Raw genomic sequence first — 25,610 nt, 5'->3', positions numbered from 1 at the left:
GCGCTTTGGGAAGCTTGGAAAAGGGACCCTTAAGGGCCGCAAGTACGGTAGGTTGTTTACCTTTGAGTGCCCCTGGAACGGTGCGTAATGTTTACTAAGCATGGTTTAAATAGAGGCCTGCAAAATTTCGGGGATTGGCAGGTCCAACCGAAATATTTTTTACCTTTGAGTGCAGTGGTAGTTGAACCCGACTGGGGATGTGGCACATCAAAGGCCGACTATCATTTCTGTCCGATGGGAAATTAGCCTACTCCTTTAGAGCTTTAGCGTGGGCGGTCACCAATCCCTAATCGGAATATCAGATAACATATCCCCTGTCTCAGTGACCCGGGAGTGAACTATGAATGAAATATACTAAACAAGACCTCTCCAATTAGTGGACACTGTAAATACGTGCAAAAATGTTTTTCTCCGGCCATTTTCTAGTCAAATCCTTCACTAAATTTGTACACACCTCCATTTAAAGGAGGACAAAACTTTTTGAACGAAACAGTCAAAGAACCACTTACTTTAGACATATTTTTGTTTTGTTTTCAATACTTTTCTTCATAAAATTGTCGGCTTTTCCTTTGCCAAGTCTAATGTGATTTTTAATCACCGGAGGGATAAACTTCTCACATGTATGAATGTATGCATTGAATTATTGAATAATTACTGTGTCTTTAGTATGACTTCGGTTTCTTAAAGGTCCCTTCCTCTAGTACTAAAAGCTGATAGTGTAGATAACGCACTCGCTCGCACTCGATCTTTTTTATGTTAATCAGATGTCATCTACAGGAATTTTTTCAAAGTTTGAGTTTTATTTTCAAGGTTCTAGTTATGAGACTATTTTCTAGAACGTTCGAATGAATTATGTTGTGATTAAAGTAAACCTTTCATTTAGGGAGACTGAAAATCGGGAAATTTTAGACCGGTTGATCTAAATAATGATTATTGACCGGGATGCGATCACAAATTTCCAATTTTTGACCGCCAGGGGTAGAGAATTAACGGTGGTTAGCTTAGTTGGTTAGGTGTGCACCTTGCAACACATCTCAGCTATGTTAAATTTGAACCCACACACAAACTATCGATTGAAAGTAATATTTAAAACATCCAGGAGATAATATTAGATAATTTGTGAAACAGTTCACTAAACTAAGGTTTCAATGTTCAATATTTGACCTCGAAAAGAAACACAATGTTTGAACATATCGAACAATATTTATTCGCTAAGTTAAAAAGTAGTTTTGGTTAAGTTCTTGATTTAAAATTCTCTTTGAGAAGGGAGTTTGTTTACCGCCGTCGCCAACTTATTGAATAGATTGTTATCAAAACCACTGTGTTAGCAGAGAGCTAAAGCCTCAGTTTCAGTGAAGAATAATTTCTTTAAACTTACGTCATCACGTTAACAATTGCATGATTTTCCAATCTGTAAAAAGCCTAAAAAATACCTTTGAATAGTATTTGATACGAGAAGACAACAAAAGGCAAAATCGCTGGCGATTCATCGAATTTGCTTTGAAAACAGAAAGACTTTATTGATAATGATTTAACTTCTAGACAGAAGATTAAAATGTTTTCAGACCTCCTACAGTCCATAATTCCAATGAAAAGAAATAGAGGAAAGAAAGATTAACAAGATGAAGGTCGAATGATGGATAGGAATAAATAAAGAGTTGTAACACTTTTAAATTAACCTGGTAATCTTTCAACATAAGAAACAATCATCAAAAACATTATTCCAGTCACTATTTTTGCGATTCGCCGAGGTCAAAGGTTGCACTCTGCACCAAAAAAGGGTTAACAATCCTATCAAAGGATGAATATTTCGCAAACGAGAAAATAACACAGGGTCCGCAGTCTGGTGTGAAACGACCTCAATTGGCTTTGAAGAAGATTCACGTACTAGCAGAAACTTTGTTTTAATCTTTCAAAACCGTTCACATCTAAAATATCCGACGTACCATTGAGCGAGAGGGGATAGAGATTTGGAGACAAAAGTTTAGTGTAATGTTTACTTTAAAGACACGTTGTTGATGAAGTCAATAAAAATCTTAAGATTCATCATAATTCATATACAATTAACAAAAATAAAACCTAAAATTTGATTTTTCCGTCATAAAAAATACACACAAAAAATACTAGTCACCATAAAATAAAAATCACAATCTAACGATAATATAAATAGTACATTGAGAAAATGCTACTACTACACGTCACAATTTTGGCATGTGAAAATTCACATCGTAGCGCGGATTTTGTGACGTTTTCTTAGAAAGTATGATACAATGTTTTGTTGACAGAACTTCCTTGGCCGCGTTATGAAATTTGATAGACATCCGTCAAAAACAAAGTAGTCGATTCCCTTAATGATGGAAAGTGAGTAGTGATTAAAATGTTTCCTCAGATGTCTAAAAGGATACTTATCTACTAATTTGTAGATCTTCCTGTGTATAGTAAAACCAAAACGATACAGCTACCTTTCCTTAGTTAGAGAGATATTTCATTGATAATAATCTTGCTATCAAAGTGAAAAGACGATCTTTTTACAACAATGTACAAATTCCGTGGGAAAAAAATTTTCAGAAAATTTGTTGATGATTCTTTGAATGGACAAAGAGAATTGCTGTGACCGCCTAGTGTAATTCATTTGATTTAAAAAACTAGTGTGATTAGTTTAACATAATAGCCTGTCATTATGCGAGATTGACAATAAATTGACAAAAATGGCCGTGGTGAGCTAATCTAGAACAGGAAAACAGTTTTTTAGAAAATGCATAAAAGATCAGGAAGCTCCTACCACAGATTACTGTGTATACTGATTGTCAATTCATTCTAATCTGCATTAGAAAATATAGGTCAGGGGTATAAATCTCCCATTTCAGTGAAAGAAAAACAAATGTAAAAAATAAAACGTAAAAACACACATAGGGAAAATCATACTATTTCCAAAAGCTTTAAAAGTATTAAAAAGCCCTTAATATTTACAGTATCTACAGGAAATAGTTTTGAAATGATCAACAAAAAAAGTAAATTGCTATTAAAAATATAATCGAACCAATCTTATCACGAACCCTTTTAACCTTTTTGAGGAAGATTCTGGAGATTTTGGACTGATATTCATCAAAAGTGAGGGAATTAATTCCATGTGAATTCTAAAATTTATCCAAACTCCTGCTGGGATGAAAAATGTTTCATAAAAAGAGTGAAAAAAGAATACAATGAACATGCAAACATAATATTGAATTCAAAAGGGGTCCTTGATAAAATAATATTAGAACAAAGAGACAAGATCTAACGTTATATTTCCCTATCTGATGAATTTGGTTTGAAAACTTCACCTGCCTTCATTATAACTTGAAAATCTTTCCTTTATGTTCAAGACTTATGAAATGCCATGAAAACTCATCTCATATTAGCTAACGACAGATGGAAATAATTTCAAACAAAAAAGCATGTGCTGATTTTCACAATATTAGACAGAAATTTGAGAAAAACTCATTAAAAAATTTCAAAACAAAACCATCACTTTATAAACTTTAAAGTTTGAAAAAGAAAATTTAATTTCATAAAACTTACATTTACAAAGACCCTTTTTGCCTTAAAAATAAGACTTTAAAAAACCCACCCACATAAAACCAGACCCATAAGAACTTCACCGCTTAAAAAGACTATTACTGCGTCTCACACCAACACCATGATGTGGGTCCGCATCTGGGGCATCCAGCGAAGACCCAGAGCCAGAATATTTACTTGTTTTACTTTTAGTAGATTGTACTTTCATGCTTTGTGATTTATCTCTTGATTTCATATTGTTCACGCTAGTGACATGTTTAAACATACACGGTTGCGATATTTCACTTTTCTTGATTTTCTTAGATTGTTTTCGTGATTTATTAGAGACAGGAGAATCAGCACGAACACCCTCTTTAGGGATATTGTCTAAAACATCTTTTAAAAAACCGCAAGCACTCTCGTCTGAGGGGAATCTTATTCCAGCCATTTTGTTATCAACTCCATCTGAAATCAAGTTAAATGTGTGAAAGTTTTTCTGTGATGCTTTATATTCTGATTTAGGTAATATAGATTCTCTCCAAATAGCGAAACCTGAATCGGGATCTGCAATGCATAACTGACAATTGACAACCTCACAATCTGAATTATGAGATACAATTAATCCAGGTGCTCCTCTTTTACAACAATTCCATGTTTCATCATCTTTAGTAGATTGAGTATACAATGTTGCGATTACAGGTGAAATAATAACACTATTTGTTAGTGAGGACAATGCTAGTTTTATCTTGAATAGTTCTTTATCTTTCAGTTTGACACTCCCTTCGATAGATTTTCTGTCATCCATATTATTTAGTATCATTCATAAAATTCTTTTATTTGTCTTATTAAAATGATTTTATCTGAAAAATAATAAAAAAGTCAACATTGATCAAAATCAACCAAGTAAATCTTACAATAATATTTAAAGTTTGTCATCTTGGTTTGAGATAAGATTTCACCTCCCAGATAAAAATTCCATGGAGTTTTCAGGGATGTTAGGATAACTGACTAAGAATCAGTGTCAGTTGAAGTGGCTGACTTTCCAGAGGTTCCTTTTTCAACAGGAAAGAGCTTAGCTGTAGTTGGACAGTGGAAAACCCAGGATTCAGGGGTCCTGATTTCTTCATTCTGTCTATTTCTTCCCAAATTTCCTAAAGCTCCAACCAAGAGTATCTTTGAAATTCAAGGATTTTGTCCGAATTTTTCAAAATACAGACAGCATCTTGTCAATTCTCAAAATTTGACAGGTCTGGACAGGTATATATTTGCTAATTTTTTTTTCAGATAAAAAAGCCTGGTGGTAAAGCCAGTGCTTCCTTCTATTTCTATTTCTATTTGGTTGAGTTGCAGGAGGCTGTAGAGGCCTATTCTCGCAACTATAGACGCTTACTAATGAGCGTCCCGTCAGCACCTTGAACTGACTACCCAATTCCCCTCACATGGCATGGGTTGACCCGGGCGAAGGAACGTTCACTTGCCACGTGAACTGCCGTGAGTGGGAATCGAACCCTGGCCTCCTGCACAGAAGCCAAGGTCAACTACCACTATACCACGGCACCACTCCTTATGTTCGTGCGTCAGAAGGGTCGCTGTTTGACTGCTGAAAGGTCAAATTTTTAAAGACCTTTTTTTAAATAGGCAGCCATGTTGAATAATTATGTACTCCAGCATAAAAACAATGATACAGCCATGCATAATTTTTAAAATATGCATGATACAGTAATTATGCATGGCTGTATCATTGTTTTTATGCTGGAGTACATAATTATTCAATATGACTGCCTCTTTAAAAAAAGGTCTATTCCCTGCCAAGCTGCTAGAAACCATCCAAGAGAATGACCTCTTTTGGGGAATTTTGGGGTTAAAAAGGGTTTTTCAAAATGTAAATTCAATTTTTCCATCACCAAACACATACCGTTAAGTCGGGTAACTTGCATCAGTGGAGGCTAACATGCATAGCCCTCAAATGACTGACCAATCAAAGCAGCAAAATTTCAAAACAATTGAACTAAGTGGCTCCGGTCGCAGCTCTACTCTACCGTTTTTGTTTTGATTTAACTTTGTATTTTAAGGACCAGCCAGGTCATATATTTGAGGGCTATGCCATAGCTGTCAACTCTCCCGCATTGAGCGGGAGACTCCCGCATGTCAACGATTTCTCCCGCGTGAAGAAAATTCTGCCAAATCTCCCGCATTTTTGGGATTTTCTCCCGCATTTCCAAAAATTTTCTGATTTTGGAAAAACCAAACGGCGAAATTTCTGGATTTTGAAAGATCGGAATGAAAAATTCCCCAATTTCCCGAAAAAAATTTCCAATAAAATTGGATTTTACGAGAAAATTTCCCCGATTGCCCGATTTTTCAAAATCGGATTATCGGGGAAAATTTTTCCGACTTGGAGCTCTCCCGTATTTGTGTGAGGCGAAGTTGACAGCTATGGCTATGCATGTTAGCCTCCACTGATGCAAGTTACCTGCCTTCACGGTACATACATGTTGTCAATACCAGACTATATTATATAATACCAGAAGAAATACTAGAAAATTTTTTAATAGTTGACTGTTTTTATAGCTAATTTCCTAGGTCATTCCAAAAATAATTGTAAAATACGATCAAAGGTTTCATAAATACATTTAATGTGGTAAATTCTTCTTGTATTTGACTTTGAGTGAATAATGTTCATGCTGTGTTGATTGCTAGCAACTGACAGTTGCACTGTATCTAAGCTATTTTCTCACCCTCTCACACGTAAAGATTTTTGAATTTAAAGGTGTAAACTAATCTAAATTAATATATCTCAACTTCCATTCATAAAACCAAACTTAAAGATGATTTGAATAAGGATTAAGAGAGTTAAACTGTTACGTTGTCATAATAAATTCTTACAGTACACAAACAACAGTCCACGAGCTTTTTCGAGATCTTTCGCTGGGAATGATAAAATGATCACAAATCACAAAATGACATTTTGTAGACAAATTAAGGATGGTTCAGAAACAGGTTATAAGCGAAACTGATTGGAAGAAAATACAAACCTGATTTTGACGCATGTTTTAAGAATTAGAAACTTGAAACTCAACTTTCCGTTGCATAATTGAGTGACGTAAGAAAACTGACGACGTCTTCCTTGAAACGTCGAAACCGGCCCAAAGTAAACATTAAAACGTCAAGATGCGACTCTGCCGACGTTTGCAAATTCAAGATTTTTCCAAAAAGCTTTAGCTTCTCCAGCTAAAAACAACAACACATTTTAGCTATGGTGTTCATTATCAAAAGTAATAAAAGACGATGATCTATTTCGGGAAATGCTTTTGATAAAATGGAATATTCAAAAAAGTCTTTAGACTAGTAAACTAGTCGGTTATTACTTATAACCTTATAATAAAACTGTCAATCAAATAATGTAAACACTAATTAAATATTCAGCGCACGTGAGAGAAAAGGAAAATAACCGACTAGAAGCTACTTCCAACGCCTTTTTTTCTTCACCTAAAATCGTAAGGAGAGACATACAGATTTCTGTATGTCTGACCCGTGCGGGATTTCATTTATTTTTCTTTCTGTTTATTGCGTTTTTAGAAATGCTCATTTATTTATATGTTCCCATGTTCAATGTTACTATGAAATATCATTTAGTCAAAAAAGTTGGATGGATTCTCAAAAACCTAAAAAAAGTTGCAAAATTAAACAACGTTTTTTGAGGGAAGTAGCTTCTAGTCGTTGAAATTCAGAAAAGAGACGCAACTTCACCCCTTCGATTCTTTTTATTTGGAGCTTGATTTTTTGTATATGGGTCTGTTTTCAACGACTAGTTTACTAGTCTAAAAAGTCTTCAGGAGGGGCGAAATAAAGGATGAAATAAAATTATGAAGGACAAACAAATAAAGAAATTATTCAATATAATAATTTATTCAAGTTATTTTTTTCTCCATTACAAAAAGAGGAAAAAATATGAGAATTCCTATAGCAGGGGGGTGACTTTAAAAAATCGAGTTCATTAGATTTGGGTTTCTTTTAAAATCCTTTCATAATTTCATTGTAAACAAAATAAGTATTAGAACTATTTTGTGAATCTTTTATAAGGAGCCAAAATTTCACTCACTGTCAAAGCTGATAGGAAAACAGCTTTTTAATCCTAAAGGGCATTTTCGTTTTCACTTTTAATTAACAAAAAAAAAATTAGAATACGATGAAGTATTGGTCTTACATATTGTCATACATAAATGGAAAAAATTAAAATTTCCTATTAGTAACTAAATAATCTAAAATAAAATGACTTAAAATAAGATTGAAGATTCTGATAAAGGGTTGGGAGCAAAAATAGAAAAGATCCACAGGCCCGTTCAAAATATTACATTTTCAAAATACAATAAAAATTTTAGCCAAAGGACGAAACAATTAAGTTGCACATTATGTAGCTTTAATTCAAAACTCATTCAAATAATTTTAATATACCAGTAATTTTTTGTTATGCGAAGATTTATGAATGGAAAGTTGAAAGTAGGTGTTAGGCTATGTGTCCAAAAAAATAATCAAATCCAAAAAAAATTTACTAAAATAATATATCACTCAAAGTCTATCATTCTCACTTTCTGAACATCTCTATTAATGTAATGAGTATTCTTCGACTCATAAACCAAAAAAATCATTAGAAGCAAAAATCTCATTTGCTACAAAAAAATCATTAGAAAATGAAAAAAAGAGAGAAAGCCTTTAAACTACAAAGGAAAATGATGAAGAATGAAGGAAACCTCAACTTTTCCTTATTGAAGATTATCACAAAAAGGCTTCTGTTTTCAAAAAGTAGTTTTCATTGCAAAAAAACTGTTCCCTTCCACTCTCTTCACTGAAACAAAAATGTACTTAGTTCGTATATTGATTAAGAATTAATACATTTTGCTAAAATAATAAATTATGAACATCAAATTTTCTTTATTCCACATAAAAGCAACACCGTTAATAATTTCCAGACCCACTATAACGCGTTTGTAGGCTACCAATCACTCCTGAAGCCATACTTGAAAGCTGAAAGATGAAAAAAAACAGGAGTATCAAAATAAAAATAGGTCGAGAAAAGAAAATTTTGTAATCGAATTAAATCACCGATGATAACCGCCTCAAAAAGGCAACGAAATCCTGTTGGATTCTGAACGAAAGCCAATTAAGGAATGACACTTATCTTTGACGCTGTGTAAAAAGGGGTTTATTTCTTTGACGCTATGTAAAAAGGGGTTAATTTTCACCATTTCCATTTGATTCGATTCAGAGTTTCAAATTAGAGAGAGATTTCTCCGTTTTCAATGTCCTCTATGGATTAGAACCTGAATGTGAAATCTTGTGAGTGTTTATTTTAAGGAGCTCTCAAGCTGTGTTTAGATTTTGAGACCTTATGATACTTGATGTTTGTAGAACAACATTTTTGCAAGAGGTAGCAGAGAGACTTATATTATAATCATAAAAAGTATTTGTTACAACATGTAATGCAAAAAAGTCAGGGAAAGAAAAAAGGGGGAATGACATAATTCATAATTCATTTCAAAATGGAACTGTTTTTAGACTGTCAACAGTTTTAGTAATATGAGACAAGTTTCCTCCCCGAAAAACCAATAACAGTGCTGCCAATCTCGGTTGGAAGGACAGTAAAATAAAATTTGACATAAACGATTTCGATTGACCTTTTAATGGGATTTTTAGCGGTATTGCAAAAGATGCTATTAAAGAAATTAAAAGAGACCAAAATCAGTTTTCTTTAATTAGAGTGGCCTTGTAATCAGTGTGCATCAAAAATCTCAGAACGTCCGAAAATAATCATACGTAATTATCTTCGTTTAAAACCGTCTCAACACAAATTCTGTTGATTTTCGGAAAACTTTAAAGGTCTTCACTTCACATGTTTAAAACTTAAAAAAAACTATGGTTTGAATGAAAGTCAATGTGTTTTCATAGGTAGAAGCAGTTTAATTTCAAACTTTAAGGCCAGGAAAGACTAGATGTATTGGAGGCATAGTTCCTCGTTGAAATTATTCTTGGTAAATAACAATGGCAGATTATCTAGAGCACACAACCCAAATACAGGTTACGGGTAGGTAGGGATGACTTTCTTTTAGTTCTTAAAGTCCACTTCAGAATTCTTTAAACCAACCCACTCTCTGTAATGGTCTCAAAATCAAACTCACAAATTACCTTTCCAGTGACGTTCGAAACACTGTCTTTCAGGTTTTGATAGTCTACCGTCCGTCCACTTGCGCCTAAGGAGAGAGAAAGGAATTAGCGTAATTAGACGAAGACCTCTAGCAGAACAATTTGAAGTCGGGTGTGGTAGGGAGCTGTATAAACCCAATTGTAATAGGAACATGGTTGAAATATTTTTGAAAGGATAATGTGTGTTACACACAAGCTAAAGGGGGCGTTTCGATATAAGATAACGGTTGTTTTCTTACTTAACAGAACGAAAACCTATTTTTGCTCATCAAGACAATGATTTAAAAATAAGTGTGGGTGTAGAAAAGTAATTAAAAATGCTTTCTTCTTAAAAGGTTTCCCAATTGGAGAAAGAATTTCACATTGTAATCTGCAAAAATAAGTCTGCGAAATGGTGAAATTCAACCCAAAAGTCTCAATTTATCCTTAAAAATTGGTTTCTTTTTACAACGGGATTTAATGTTTTAAAATGCCTCTAATTTTGTAGTAATCGTTAATCTGTTAATTGAAATGACGTGTAGGAGTGAAAAGATTATCGCGAGTGTTTGTAATCCCGTATTCATAGAGATTAATGCGTGATTCACCTCTCTGACGATTAATCGGTATAATTCGTCTGTATTTTTTTAGTACGGTTGACACTCTCTAATTCGATTTTCAGGAGGAATATGATTTCATGGAAAAAGGGACTACATCGAATAGTAGAGCGTCCTTTATGAGAGTTTCTTCTTGACGATGACTTTCAATATTATCGAAAAATTGAGCGTATCGAATAGAATTACAGTCAACTGTAGTTTTTTATAATTCATCCAATTCAGTAAAGGCCCAAAAGGGTGGGTGGGTAGTTGTTGACAATATAGGAATAAATTTAACTAGTCCATACCATTACTTCGCCCATCACCGAAAAGATCAGCACTTGAAATAGCCTGCGAACCAGAGTATTGATTTAACCTGTCGTTCGTTGAGTCGCTCTGTAACAAAAAAGGAAGAGGACTATGAATACAAACAAGACGACTTAAAGTCGAAAATTTCGCCTAGAATTTAAACTACATAGGAAAAACAAAAAGTAGAGATTGAAGCCAATTTGAAATCTACTTTACATCGAGCCTTGATGAAACAATTTTACAAGAACAACGAGGCTTAAAATCGCTAAAAAAGAGACCAATTTAAGAACAACTGTTGTTTAATTTTTAAGAACTAATAAACAAAGGTAATATCACCGTCTATCAAAAGTTATTTATTTGATTCTTATAAAGCAAATGCTTATATAAGAAAATTGAATATGCTCATATTGTGCGCCATCTCTTGTTTTACTTTGGAACAACTAATTACAGAAAGCTATATATCACCGTCTATGAAGAGTTATTGATTTGATTCTTATAAAGTATATGCTTATAAGAAAAATAAATATGCTCATATTGTGCGCCATCCTTTGTTTACTTTGTAAGAACTAATTACCGAAAGGTATATCACCGTCTATCAAGAGTTATTGATTTGATTCTTATAAAATATATGCTTATAAGAAAAATAAGTAAGCTCATATTGTATGCCATCCCTTGTTTACTTTGTAAGAACTAATTACCGAAAGGTATATTACCGTCTATCAAGAGTTATTGATTTGATTCTTATAAAGTATATGCTTATAAGAAAATAAAGAAAAAATCAAAACTGTGGAGCTAAAGACACAAAGATATATGACGTAATCCAAAGAAAATCCGCGAAAATCGTCCGTGGCTATACGAGCGTGTAATTTGTAAATTAAATTTAGTGAATTCGTCCACCGTATCAACACTTTCGTTTTCTAATTTTTTTCCGAGGACACCGCCGCAGAAAGGCTATCGTAATACTTTCGCTAAGCGAAATTAATAAAACTATTTTTGTTACAAGGACCAGTACATTTTTGTTGACGGTTCGGTTGTTCTCACTATTTTATGCGATTAAAGCCTAAAGTTGTTCTCATCCTGTTATTATCCAAAATATATAAGACAATTTTGAGGTTTTTAAATTTTTACCCCTTTTCACTATTTTACTCTAGACCTCTAAAACATTGATATCAATATTGAGGTAGCTTGCTCTTAATTTAAAATTCCATAGTAACTAAATGACGCACTTGTGGCTCTGTCAAAGTAGTTTCCTACGACTTTTAATTAAATTTCCTCTTCCAAGAAAATAGTTATGACTAAAATCGTTTTGAATGTTGACAATTTTGACATTTTTACCACGTCAATCAATAGAAAGGTTTTCTTATTTTAGATGTGTCTGGGGCTGAGAAAAACGGGTGCTAATGTTCATGATGGCCTGCCTTCTGAAAAGAAGTGCGTTCAATTCATTTGAACAGGCTTGTGTCCTTTAATATTGTTTTTAGGCTTGAAGGATTGCAGATTCAATTAAGGAATACGATACCCAAAATAAAAAGCACACGCCCACGCACACATTACTTTCAAAAATATTGAAAATCCGAGACTTCGATTGGATTTCTGAGGACGTAAAAGAAAAACAAGTGACAACTTACAGATCCTGTACCAAACAGTTGATCCGATGAGATTCCTTTTGCACCGCTATATTTCTTCTGAAAGTCAGCTGGAAAATTGAAAAAAGATTCATTAGTCATTACATATCTCCAAAGCCTCGAACGTTACAGAAACATTTCTCAAAAGATTGAAAAACGCAAAGCTTTGAAACGAAACAGACGGGAATGACCCATTGCTCGTGATACAGATTACGAAGAACTAAATTACTCATGCATTGCGAATCGAATATCAGGGTTGGCAAATATTGTAAAAATACCAATTCAGAAAGCATCGTACAGTACAAAAAGTACAAAAAATCTTTTATGAAGGAACTTTTTCAAAAATTGTAGTGCAAGAGATGGCGTAGCTTGGCAATTTGGCTTACCATCAGAAGGTGTTTCCGAGTACGTTGAAGTGCTGCTTGGTTTGCTTGACCGTGACCGACTGTATAACAGAATAAAAAGCAGTAAAGTTTTATAACAAAATCACTACATAAATGTAAGAGGACTGACTTTTAAAAAATAAACTCCATCCACACTGCTTGGTTATAATGAATAGTGCTTACCTGCTGTAACTGTCTTCTCTTTCCGATTTGTACGTTTTATTGCTAGTGGAGAGTAAGTAAGTAATAAATAAATAAAAATTGATTTAAAATATAATCCATGGGAATCATTTTTGCCTAATATCTGTATATTTCGGAGTTTTAGAACCAAAAAATCTCAAGTGAAATGAAAATTGTGCTGAGAAAATTGGTAGAAGTCCAGAAAGAAATTAATATTCTAGAAAGCATGGATTTCCTAATTTTTTTCTTAAAAGCATTGATTTAGATAATTATAGTAGCAATTTTTTCTTAAAAGATGTTTTGAATTCACCCTAATTTCACAAGTCGAACGAGTTCTTCCAAAAAATGTTTGTACATGGGGGTGTCCGGCTCCAGGTGTATAAAGAAATAGTCAGGTGAACAAACATTCGAGAAGAAAAGCTCCATTGTCCGGGGGGTTTAACTGGTTGTCTGGGGGTCAGAATTCTAAACTCCAAAAAATGTTATATCCTCCACGTCCACATAAAATTATAAAAGTCGAATCGACGAGGCGAACGGAACAGAAATTTGATCCAGGAAACCTTGGTATAGAGAGCTGATGATAGCACTATTGAAACAACCCTCCAAAAAAACACCATGTCAAAGAAACTTTACCTGTTAGACATATCTTCAAGGCCCCAACCACCACTTTTTGATGAAAATCGATTGTCGTAGCTGTTATATGAAAGTAATGAAAAAATCTCTTAGTTACTTAGGGACTATTCCAGGCGTAGTGGTGTAGTGGTTATCGTGCTTGACTTCTGTCCAGGAGGCTCGAGTTCGATACCCACCGTGGCACTACGATTCACTTGGCAAGTGAATGCTCCTTCGCCCGGGTCAACCCATGCCATGTGAGGGGAATTGGGTACCATAACTCTGATACGAGAGTATGGGTAAATATTTCAGACATTGTGGTGTGCCGTGACACTCAGGAGGTTCTACACCTGCGAGGACATCCGTTCTTCCGTGTAGTTCGAGTGTCCCATGGCTCGGCAGCTCGCATCTGCAGGGTTGCAATGTCTGCTTGCGCTGTGATTCCTACTCCACCGTGGGTAGGACCCATTCCGATGCATCGGAGGGCATATCTATTTATCTATTCCAGAATTAGAGTACGTCATGAAGAGGCCCGGAATCTTCGAGTTAGAAAACTTCGAGTTAGCGATTTTCGAGTTGGGAATTTTCGAGTTAGCTAAATTATGACGTCATAAAAGTGCAAATTATGACGCCACTCGACTCTAACTCGATTTTTTATTTTCAAAAAATATTTTTCGAGTTAAAATTAACTCGAATTTTATTTTTCGAAAAAACTTTTTCGAGTTAGCTAACTCGAATTTCTTTTTCACAAAACCTTTTTTCGAGTTAGCTAACTCGGAATTTATTTTTCGCTCACAAGTTTTCGAGTTAGCTAACTCGAAGTTTTCTAACTCAAAGATTCCGGGCCTCCGTCATGAACATAATAAACGACTGGACGTCCATTTACTTTTTATTATTGTAGAAAGCTATCATAGTTTCGTTGCCACCACGTTAAAATCAGAAAATGAAACAATGGGCTTATGATAATACCTCCGGGGAGGAATACTTTGCTAACGTTGTGAGAAAGATAAGAGGCATAACACAGGCTTTCTCCAGTGATGAAAACGATTCAAAAGTATACATAAAATTTCTTGTAAACTTACGAGAAAGGTTGAGAAGATATTTTTGCGAAAAATAAGCAATTTCCAAGCTGTATAAATGCAAAATTAAATGAAGCAGCGGAATTTTGTTGGATTTTTAATATCGAATTTGACATACAGGCGGCAACAAAGATGATGACCAGTCGTTTATATGTTCATGTTCACGTAAAAATGTAGCAAAGAAGGGGTAGTTACACCAGAAAGTTAGAAACGAGATACTTTAATGGGATAAACTTTCGCGGGGATTAAATTTCGCGGGGATTGAATTTCGCGGATTTCGCGGATTTGGGTGTCATCCGCGAAAATCCGCGAAATTAAGTCCCAACGGAATTTTGGAAGGGCCTGATCCGCGAAATATTCCTAAACAAAACTCAAAATATGTCAAATAAATACTTTTTGAATGGTTACTTGCATCAAAGAGGCGCAAATAATGTGTATTTCAACAAACCAACATGTATGATTTGACAGTGAAAGTCATAAATCGTGAAAATATTGACACCCAATAGTGCCACCCGCGAAATTAAGTCCCCGCGAAATTTTTGAATTTCGCGGAGAGACCCAACCGCGAAATTTAATCCCCGCGAAAGTTTATCCCATTAAAGTATGTTAGTTAGAAACTGACCTTGGTGGTTCTTCAGTCAAGCTTCTAGAATTGTCGCTTCCATATCGATCGAAACTAAAATCAAGAGGAGAGTTGATGACACAGATATTGTATATGTGAAGAAAGAATTTCTCTCCAACTCTATTCACTCAGGAGATTTGTTTGGTTACTTTCCAGTTAAATAACATATTAATTTTACCCTATCAAAACAGCCATATTCAAGATTTAAGCTTATAAAGCCCTGCAAATTGGGAATCACGATATTTCGCAAAATCTTCACCACTATATAGTTAAACAAGGGACCAGAACTAAGTATTAATTCAAAACAAAAAGAAATTGAGATATTTAAAACAAGGCAGCATTAAATTACCTGTCAAAGAAACCATCACCAGTCGGTGAATTGGATCGATAGTAGTCTTTCTTGCGTGTTTCATTATCTGGTCGGACTTGCTCCACGGATTGCATACTGTCTGCCATCGAGTGTGAAATATTGCTGAAGAAAGTATAAACATCTTTAGAACATTATTACTTTGTCATTCATGCACAATATTCAGCCAGAAGCGCAAGGTTTGTTCGAAAAAATACCGGTAACTTAATTTTCACCCCATAATTTAAGAGCAATAAAAAAACATGACGAAAATAGCAGCTGGTAACAAAAGTTATTCAAATTTTTAAGGCTGTATGGAGATGTATGAATTTTTTTTCAAAATCCAAAAACAATTTTCACTTGTTCAAAGATACGAATAAAATTTCAGAACAAATTAAGCGGTAAAACATACGTTCTGTTACCGAATCCCATCCCGAGCCGTTCAAGTTGTGCTGCTTTCTTCGGGTCGGAATTTTTCAATTTTTCTTCTTCTCTTTTCATAGAAGAAGACTTATACATGAGAGAGGAGGATAGTGGGACATCTTCGGGTGTAGATGGAGATTTCTTGTCACTCATTTCATCAAAAGTTGGTGTTGCAGTCGCTATAGAAGTCTGTTCCTTCATTTTGTCCATTTCTTGAGCTTCAGTTTCAATAGCTGAAAAATTTGCTTTGGTCTGTAAAAATAAGATAACCAAGTATGCATGAAAAACAGTCCATGCAAAGATAAAAAAAAACAATGCAGAAACCTGCAACTCTATAAAATAATATGGACGTAAACTGACATGATTACTAAGGTCTATTAAAAAGAATTTCCACTCTTTACTCTGACATATCCAATCTCAGTATTAATCAAAAAGGATAGTAAAGACTTTTTCACTTTTTCGTTATCTTCTGAACATTAAAGGCATCATAGGAAATTATTTGTCTCACTTCACATTGCTAAGCCAGAAGATATCTTACTCGTGTAGCTCCGAGTCCACCTTTTTTCGCACCAAGCTGAAAAAGTAAAATATATTATGAAATGAAAATGTTCAACTTAGTATCGACTAATGATTGTTTTTCAGGTATGGTTAGCTCCATGTTCCTCATGTCTTCAGCAGATAATGACAACAACATTATTAAGAATATCAAAGTCAACTGAATAAGCAATTTAAGGCACTACTTACACCTCCTTTCTTCTTTGGAGCAGGTTTTCGTCCGCCAATGGTCGATTGTCGAACCTCTGAAATTGATCAAAATTTAGCTCTAATATAGAACATCTACTGGAAACATATCTAAAAATAAAAACTGATTACTTACCAAGGCTTAAAGTAAGAATACCTGCATTTAGTTTCTTCAGGCTTTCTTTAGCTGAACAACGATTACATTGCCTTTAGAGCGACTATTTTATTCCATATAGAACCGTAGATTTTACCTTTTTTAGGTGGTGAAGTGCTCATATGACCAACATCGAGATTCGGATCCGCTATAAAACAAAGAAGGTCTTGACAATAGATCTTTAAGGATAGTTGTAAAAAATGGTTATTGTGCAGTGGGCATAATAAAAAGAAAGTCTTATTTCTATTAAAATATAACTGGTTGTAAACCCAATAGTTAACATTTCTACTTTCTACCTGCACTATTTTTCGCATTTTTGGCAGCAATGGAAGGTGAATCTGAAGCTGGAACAGCAGTGTAAGTTGTCTCTATATCTTGGAAGAAGTCGATTTCTTTTTGTTCAGGAGTTGTTGGTCCATGCGCATGTGTATCGATGTTCAACTGGATGAGGAAGTTGTTAAAAAGATGTCAAGAGGTTATAATATCCTAGCCCTATCTCGACAAGCTTCATCTTAAAAAAATAATAATTCACATTTACTGTAAGGACGTTGTACTTTGTGCTTTGAGATGAAGAATTGAATAAACAAATTTTAATGTTACAGTCAACGTTACATTTATTTATCAGAATTAATATGGACTCAAAAGCCAAGGGAATAAGTAAACTTTTTGGTCTTTAAAAAATCTAGTTTTATTACACAAAAACGAGATTTTAAAACTCACTGTAGAAGTCCCGTATTCTTTCATCGCTTTTTGTGCTAACTGTGATAATTTGTCTCGATACATGCTTGCAACACGACTGAAATGGGAATAAAATTGATTGCATAGCTCAGTAGGTAGAGCATACACCCACAAACACATATTCAATCACCCAAGTATAGTGGAAATAGAAAAGGGGATAAACTCCCTCACTCCCAGTACAGCTGAAAGCCACCAAATGGTTGAAAAAGAAAAATTACTTAAAATTTCCCATTCTTCCTTCCATGGCGATGGCATCGATTTTAAATTAAATTCATTGAGCAAATTATTCTTTCAAAGGACTTTTGAAACCAGCTTGAACATGGAAAATCAGAGAGAATTCAAAAGCTTTACAATGCATACCTTTTATATTTGACACCTGCATCACTTGTTGTGAGATTGTGTTGTCGAAAAAATGCATTCTAAAATTGATAAGTAAAGCATGAAGTACAGCAAAAGCTCACAAGGCGTATAACCTGAAAAATAATTATACCTAATTTGGAAGAGATTATGATTATTATCATGAGCAAATTTTACTAATAATAATGTTATTACATTTGAATTTTGGCAAGACTTTAATTGATGAAAATGTCAGACTTACTGCTTTGGCATTGCCCCCACATTGCATGTGTCTCAATTGAAGCCACGTCCATTTTCCATCAAGTTGTGTCGATCTTGAAATAAAGTTAGGCGAGACAATTTAATTTGTTGTTCTACGGGGAGATCGTTAGCAAAATATGGGTCGGTCGGTCGGAAAAATAAAAATAAATTTTTCATTTATCAGGGTTGTTAAAGTACCGAAAATATTTTCCAAAAAATATCTAGTTCAAAAATTCACCTTTTTATCTTCGATGAAGATCATGATAAAATCTTAGTGTATGGAATGCTTGATTTTCTAAATTTTTCAATTTCTTAAATTAATTTTCAGCTTTATTCAAATTTGATTCTTACAAATAACTAGTGTGTAAAATATATTGTAGTGGAAATTCAATATTATTATTTTTTTGATTTTAGCAAAAATAGGGTCGGTCGGGCCCGTAGAACAACAAACTAAATTGGTCTCGCCTTACGTACATAATTAATGTCGAGCTTATAGTATATAAGGAAATAAACAGGGACCTTTTTAATAATTTTCTTTTTTTCAAACACTTTAATTTGACCCTCAAAATAGAACTGTTATATGATCCCAATGAGCTACAATAATTATCTAGCAACCTCTAGTTTCAAATATTAAAATATTTTAAAAACCAGACAATGTATATATTTTCATGACCCAAAAGGCATATGATTAAAACTGTAAACATCATAAACAACCCACCTGATGAATGTTAGGTGGACACCAAGACTTCTATGAACAGCAGAACAATCAATACAAAGGAAAACACCATAGGTGATTGAAGCCCAAGTTGGGTTAGCAGCACGGCAATCAAAACATGACTAAAAAATACGAAACAATGAAAACATTCATTTGAAGTTAGGGAGTAACAAGCTAGAGGCTGAATGGACCTACCTGATGATGAAAGTTAGATAGCAATGCGAGGAGAAAAATGAACAAAATCAGTTGGAAAATATAGCGTTTAGCGAAAATGCATAACGCAATAAATTCATCATTGATTGTAGACGATGTTATCGTCCGTTACAGTGATAGTAAAGGCGGGAAAATATGGCGGTATGGCGTTATGGCGGTATACGGGAAAAAATCGGCGGGAGGGTTTCGAAGAAACGGACGATAACTCTTTGGCATAAAAAAGATTTTGCGGTTTTGCTTGGACTAACCAGTGAGACTGGTTAGTCGATCCGTGGTGAAAACCGCCTAAGTTTAAAGGCCGAGCTTGGTTCAAACAGGTTCAAATGATCAAAAACACGCTGGTCACTGGGAAGAGACACAAGGACAAGATGGATCTATGGTTTTTCTGTGAAAATCCAGCTCATTATTGATTTTTTCTTCTTGGTTCATTTGTTTTATTGAGACTACAAGATAACTTAGTTTAAGGGAGTACTTATTCCTCAAGTATGCTTCTGTAGAAGCTGTTTTAAAATGATTTTTCAACAAGTCTACATACAGCAAAAAGACACAGAGAAACTAAGTAGGTAAGTCAGTTTGTATATTTCTTATGAATCCTATGAATCACAGGCAGTGTTTCATTAGATATGTGAATACCCTCATATCTCCACTCTTAAAAGGTTATTTTCATCTTGTGTTAGCAGTTCTTTGACAACTTTGAAAAATGTCAAACAAAGTACTTATTGTCAATTATGGACTGCTTTTAACATACTTCTTGTTTGAAAACTTTCACATTTTCTCATTTTGACCTGTAAAAATTATCAGATTATTATTCTAAATTTTCTAGGTAAGAATCAGAAATTCAGAAATTGGATGCATGGGAAAATATGGCAGTAATTTGCAGAGAGCACAATACAGAAATGAAATATTTGGCACAGTATCCTGGTTTATTATTGAGATTAAGACTTGCAATATTTCACGACGTCCTGGTATAATTTGAGATTATAAATTGCAATATTTCACTTCACGTCCTGGTTTAATTTGGGATTATAACTTGGAATATTTCACTTGACGTTCTGGTACAATTTGAGATTATGACTTGGAATATTTCACTCCACGTACTCCATTTCGTGGTTTAATTTGGGATTATAACTTGGAATATTTCACTTGACGTCCTGGTACAATTTGAGATTATAACTTGGAATATTTCACTTCACGTCGTGGTTTAATTTGGGATTATAACTTGGAATATTTCACTTGACGCTCTGGTGTCTGGTACAAATTTGAGATTATTTCTTGGAATATTTCACTTCACGTCGCGGTTTAATTTGGGATTATAACTTGGAATATTTCACTTGACGTTCTGGTACAATTTGAGATTATGACTTGCAATATTTCACTTCACGTCCTGGTTTAATTTGGGATTATAACTTGGAATATTTCACTTGACGCTCTGGTGTCTGGTACAAATTTGAGATTATTTCTTGGAATATTTCACTTCACGTCGCGGTTTAATTTGGGATTATGACTTGGAATATTTCACCAACGCCCTGGTATAAATTGAAATTATAACTTATTTCACTTGACGTCCTGGTACAATTTGAGATTATGAGTTGGAATATTTCACCAACATTTATTTCACTTGACGTCCTGATATAATTTGAGATTATGAATTGGAAAAATTTACATCAGCCTTCTGGAATTAGTCGAGACTGTAATACACGTTGTTTTTTTTATAAGGAACCTTAACTTTGCTCTGAGCCTGGAGTTATTCCTTATTTTTACAGAGAATTTCAGTCTCAAAGTTCCTTATCGAGTTCCTTACTACATAGGAAATTTTGAACTTTTTGCCCCTTGAAAGATCAAAATTTGGTCAAATTAGTCCCAATAAGGTACATTATTTTCAAATCCACTTATTCTCAGCCTGAGCAGTTCCTTAACAATTCCTATTTTTGAACCATTTTCAGCCTCGAGTTCCTTATAAATGTGTTCCTTATAATAAAAAAACGTGTACAGTATTGTCGGAAGACAGTTTAGAATCATTTGTTATCATGATTGAATTACCTATTTATCAGTTTTTGTAAATAAGAAATTTAATGTCATTTAAATCTGCCTCAAGGTTTTTATAATGGTACTTTTCCATTTTAAGCTAATTTCTGGGATTTCTTAACTTTTCTCCATTTCATCCTCATTTTTAACGTCTCTTTTTGGTTAGAAGAAATTCAAGCTCAAATCAAAGCAAGATCAACATACTGCAAAGCTTTACAAGCTGGAGCTTTTTTACTTTTTCCCTGAAAATTTATCATAAGATTTTTCATCCACTACTGTAAAATTTTTTATCAACAAAACAGAAGGTCACAAATTCGAAATTGCAAGTATTTATATAAAACTGTCAATGTTGATACATATCCTTTGTCTTGGGCAAATGGTAGTGGGGAGAATATACTATAGCTTTTATTTACATGGACTTTAATATATAAAAGGGGTAAATATAAGGATATAATCTCAGGCAAAAAAAACAACATACAAACAAACTACATGATTTGATGTTTTTTAAGAAATTATAAGGTGAAAGTTAGATAGATATCCTTGTTGCAAAGAAATTACAAACTTATTAAAAAAATTACTGTTTATAAAAATTGTTTTCTAAGAAAAGAAAGTGTAGTTCCAAGAAAATATAGAGGGAATAAAAGGAAGAGGGTCTCCAAAGAGAACTATAATATTTCTTGGAATCCCTCTTTTTTTATCTCAGTTTCTCTCCCGCCTCTTTTTTTTTGTTTTGATTTTTTCGAATACCGAACACAGTTGGCCTTGCATACGGAAACTCGAATTCGTACGATTTGGGCTGTTTTTGTATTTTGTACCAAAATCGTATAGTCTAAGACTGGCAAATCTACCGACTGTTAACTCTTTTCGGCAAAAGAACCCGTTTGCGAATTTTCTTCGGCTTTGGGCTTTTTTCTTAGATAGTGATTCGTCTTAGACTATAACATAGTCTACATTGATTGTTGATGGGGGGAGAGTAGACTAGCACGCGTCTGTCTTTCCTTGGACACAGGAACGCGGGAATAGTGCTTATAATAAAGAGTTCTTATAAAAAATAGAAATTGCCGCAGGAGAGTGGTTTGGAAAGATTCAGTGAACATATAGAAAAATACATCCTATTGCAAGTTTAATCTACAGCAAAATACAACGACGTGGTTTACTAGTCTAGGGGGGAGAGGGAAGGGTTGTAGGGAAAAATTAATAGAAAGTTCTGGTCGCAAAAATCAGTTTTATTGAGAATTGAATCATGCTTGATGGTGAGCATTGTTATCAATAATGTTTTTGTGTGAAAAAACAAAGAAATAAGGAAAAAGTCAATTGAAAATTTCTGCAAAAACCGCGATTACCGGCATATTTCCAGCATTTTCAGCCGGAAAAAAGTGTTTTTCGAAAATCTGGCTCCGTCTCATTTTTGTCATCTTGCATCAGTGCGCAAAATTTTATAAAAAATATAAAGTACAGCTCGAGAAATTCAAGAAATACTGTCTTTCCGGCGAAAATAGGTTGTTCTGGCGGTTTTTGAATGGTTCCGGCTTCAAAAATCAATTTTTTTGAAAATTAAACATGCTTGTGGTGGGCATTGCTATTAATATGTTTTGACATGAGGAAGAAGAAAACAACCAATGAAAATTCAGAAAAACGGCGATTTTCCGGCAATTTTGGGCATTGTCGGCCGGAAAAAAAGTTTTTCGAAAAGCGGGCTCGTCATATTTNGACCCTCAAAATAGAAACTGTATATGATCCCAATGAGCTACAATAATTATCTAGCAACCTCTAGTTTCAAATATTAAAATATTTAAAAAACCAGACATGTATTATTTTCATGACCAAAGGCATATGATTAAAACTGTAAACATCATAAACAACCCACCTGATGAATGTTAGGTGGACACAGACTTCTATGAACAGCAGAACAATCAATACAAAGGAAAACACCATAGGTGATTGAAGCCCAGTTTGGGTAGCACACGGCAATCAAACATGACTAAAAATACGAACATTGAAAACATTTTTGAAGTTGGAGTAACAAGCTAGAGCTGAATGGACCTACCTGATGATGAAAGTTAGATAGCAATGCGAGGGAAAAAATGAACAAAATCAGTTGGAAAAATATAGCGTTTAGCGAAAATGCATAACGCAATAAATTCATCATTGATTGTTGATGGGGGGAGAGTAGACTAGCACGCGTCTGTCTTTCCTTGGACACAGGAACGCGGGAATAGTGCTTATAATAAAGAGTTCTTAAAAATAGAAATTGCCGCAGGAGAGTGGGTTGGAAAGATCAGTGAACAGATAGAAAAATAGATCCTATTGCAAGTTTATCTACAGCAAATACAACGACGTAGTTTAAGTCTAGGGGGGAGAGGGAAGGGTTGTAGGGAAAAATTAATAGAAAGTTCTGGTCGCAAAAATCAGTTTTATTGACAATTGAATCATGCTTGATGGTGAGCATTGTTATCAATAATGTTTTTGTGTGAAAAAACAAAGAAATAAGGAAAAAACAAAGAAATAAGGAAAAAGTCAATTGAAAATTTCTGCAAAAACCGCGATTACCGGCATATTTCCAGCATTTTCAGCCGGAAAAAAGTGTTTTTCGAAATTCTGGCTCCGTCTCATTTTTGTCATCTTGCATCAGTGCGCAAAATTTTATAAAAAATATAAAGTACAGCTCAAGAAATTCAAGAAATACTGTCTTTCCGGCGAAAATAGGTTGTTCCGGCGGTTTTTGAATGGTTCCGGCTTCAAAAATCAATTTTTTTGAAAATTGAAACATGCTTGATGGTGGGCATTGCTATTAATAATGTTTTTGAATGAAGAAACAACCAATGAAAATTCAGAAAAACGGCGATTTCCGGCATATTTTGGGCATTGTCGGCCGGAAAAAAATGTTTTTCGAAAATCGGGCTCGGTCATATTTTAGGCATTGCCATTATGCATCATTGTGCAAAAAATCAGAAAAAAATAATGAATCAACATTGAGAAAAGTTATATTTTCTTATTTGGTTAAAGGGAATTTCCCCAAAAATACGAAAATCCGTTTTTTAAGGCGAAGAATAATTTTCCGGGAAAAACCACTGCCATTCTTTAGAGAATCTTGCCCTCCATCTTTGTACAAAAAAATCAGAAAAAAGTAATGACAGGATTTTGCGCGAAGTCCAAAAAAACCCTATTTTTAGGTAGTTTTCGGCCAAATTTGCCCAAATATATTTTTTTTCGAAAGTCGGGCTCCGTCACATTTTAGGCATTGCCATTTTGCACCATTGTGCAGAAATCAGAAAAAAATAATGAGTCAAACATTGAGAAAAGCTATATTTGCTTATTGGTTAACCCTATTAGCCCCAGGGGGGGGGGTAGAATCTACCACGCTGGAGTTCTTTTGTTTATATCTCGGAGAAAAATTTTTCAAACGACTTGAAACTTCTGACTTTAATAAAATCTTATTAGAGTACTTGTGCAAAATTTAGGCAGAGGTTGTCCAGATCAGGTTTTATGACTTTATAGTGAAACATGGGATAAACCCGCTTAAATCGCTAAAAACTCAAAATTTTAAAGTGCTAACTTCTAAACTATTTATTCAATCATTTCAATTTTGACACGGATAGGCATGATAATACAAATTTAAAAATCAAAGAAGATTTTTGAAATGATGACATCTCATTAGGACGTCATCAAATTTTGAAAATTTTACTCATCTTCAGCATAGATTTTAAAGAAAACTTCCTTGAATTTGCAAAGGCATTATGTAAAGAACAGTCTTTTATCTTTCAGAATCTTCAAACATAATTGACATATCGTTATTGGTCGACTGAATGACATTTTTGTAAACCATATAGGGGCTTTTTTCCGACAGGTGGAAATTTTGTGATGACGTAATCATTTTGAATGAGTAATCAAATTTTTTTTTTCCTGGAAAATTGTCTCATGATGGAGAACAGGTACAAAATTTCATGGCCATAGCTCTTCTAGATCGAAAATAACGAGGGTGGTAGATTTACCCCCCCCCCCCCCCTGGGGATACAAAAGTCAAAAAGCTGGGGCTAATAGGGTTAAAGAATTTCCCCAAATACGAGAATCCTTTTTAGGTGAATAAGAATTTTCCGGGAAAACCACTTAAAGTCATTCTTTGAGAATCTTGCCCTCCATCTTTGTACAAAAAAATCAGAAAAAAATAATGACAGGATGTTGCACAAAGTCTAAAAAACCCTATTTTTAGGTAGTTTTTGGCCCAAATTTGCCCAAATAATTTTTTTCTCAAAAATCGGGCTCCGTCACATTTTGTGCATTGCCATTTTGCATCATTGTGCAGAAAATCAGAAAAAAATAATGAGTCAACATGAGAAAAGCTATTTTTCTTATTTTGGTTAAAGGGAATTTCCCCAAAATACGAATCCGTTGTTAAGGTGAATAGAAGTTTCCGGAAAAACCACTTCAGTCATTCTTTAGAGAATCTTGCCCTCCATCTTTGTACAAAAAAATCAGAAAAAATAATAACAGGATGTTGCACAAAGTCTAAAAAACCCTATTTTTAGGTAGTTTTGGCC

At 34.2% G+C, this 25,610-nt stretch overlaps 2 protein-coding genes across 2 annotated transcripts; both read right to left on the bottom strand.

Annotated features, from left to right (window-relative positions):
- Positions 1 to 1,667: 1,667 nt before the first annotated feature.
- LOC136807467 (uncharacterized) lies at positions 1,668 to 4,424 on the bottom strand. Its single transcript, XM_067064046.1, has one exon. It carries the CDS (start codon positions 4,355 to 4,357, stop codon positions 3,638 to 3,640), a length of 720 nt encoding a protein of 239 aa, XP_066920147.1. The 5' UTR covers positions 4,358 to 4,424; the 3' UTR covers positions 1,668 to 3,637.
- A 3,013-nt stretch (positions 4,425 to 7,437) lies between these two features.
- Positions 7,438 to 18,978, bottom strand: LOC136807466 (ADP-ribosylation factor GTPase-activating protein 2-like). The gene is made up of 18 exons (XM_067064045.1): positions 18,838 to 18,978; positions 18,121 to 18,193; positions 17,883 to 17,941; positions 17,505 to 17,580; positions 17,081 to 17,225; positions 16,882 to 16,932; positions 16,634 to 16,689; positions 16,428 to 16,463; positions 15,879 to 16,141; positions 15,470 to 15,592; positions 15,121 to 15,174; positions 13,441 to 13,500; positions 12,811 to 12,852; positions 12,631 to 12,689; positions 12,248 to 12,315; positions 10,619 to 10,706; positions 9,721 to 9,785; positions 7,438 to 8,562 (listed from the first exon to the last, which is right to left on the bottom strand). The coding sequence occupies exons 2-18, from the start codon at positions 18,145 to 18,147 to the stop codon at positions 8,494 to 8,496; spliced, it is 1,341 nt and encodes a 446-aa protein (XP_066920146.1). The 5' UTR covers positions 18,148 to 18,193; positions 18,838 to 18,978; the 3' UTR covers positions 7,438 to 8,493.
- Between the last annotated feature and the right edge of the window lie 6,632 nt (positions 18,979 to 25,610).

Source organism: Clytia hemisphaerica, unplaced genomic scaffold (genome assembly GCF_902728285.1).
Source record: "Clytia hemisphaerica strain Z4C2 unplaced genomic scaffold, Clytia hemisphaerica genome assembly, whole genome shotgun sequence".
NCBI lineage: Eukaryota > Metazoa > Cnidaria > Hydrozoa > Leptothecata > Clytiidae > Clytia > Clytia hemisphaerica.
The sequence above is the reverse complement of the archived record's forward strand: the minus strand, read 5'-3'. Positions and strand labels throughout refer to the sequence as shown.

Coding starts and splice junctions, on each gene's coding strand:
- LOC136807467 (XM_067064046.1), bottom strand. CDS start 4,357: ATGATACTAAATAATATGGATGACAGAAAATCTATCGAAGGGAGTGTC.
- LOC136807466 (XM_067064045.1), bottom strand. CDS start 18,147: ATGCAATGTGGGGGCAATGCCAAAGCA. Junction 16,142..16,427: donor GTGGACTCGGAGCTACACGA/GTAAGATATCTT, acceptor TTATTTTTACAG/ACCAAAGCAAATTTTTCAGC. Junction 8,563..9,720: donor TTTCGAACGTCACTGGAAAG/GTAATTTGTGAG, acceptor TTCATCTTTCAG/CTTTCAAGTATGGCTTCAGG.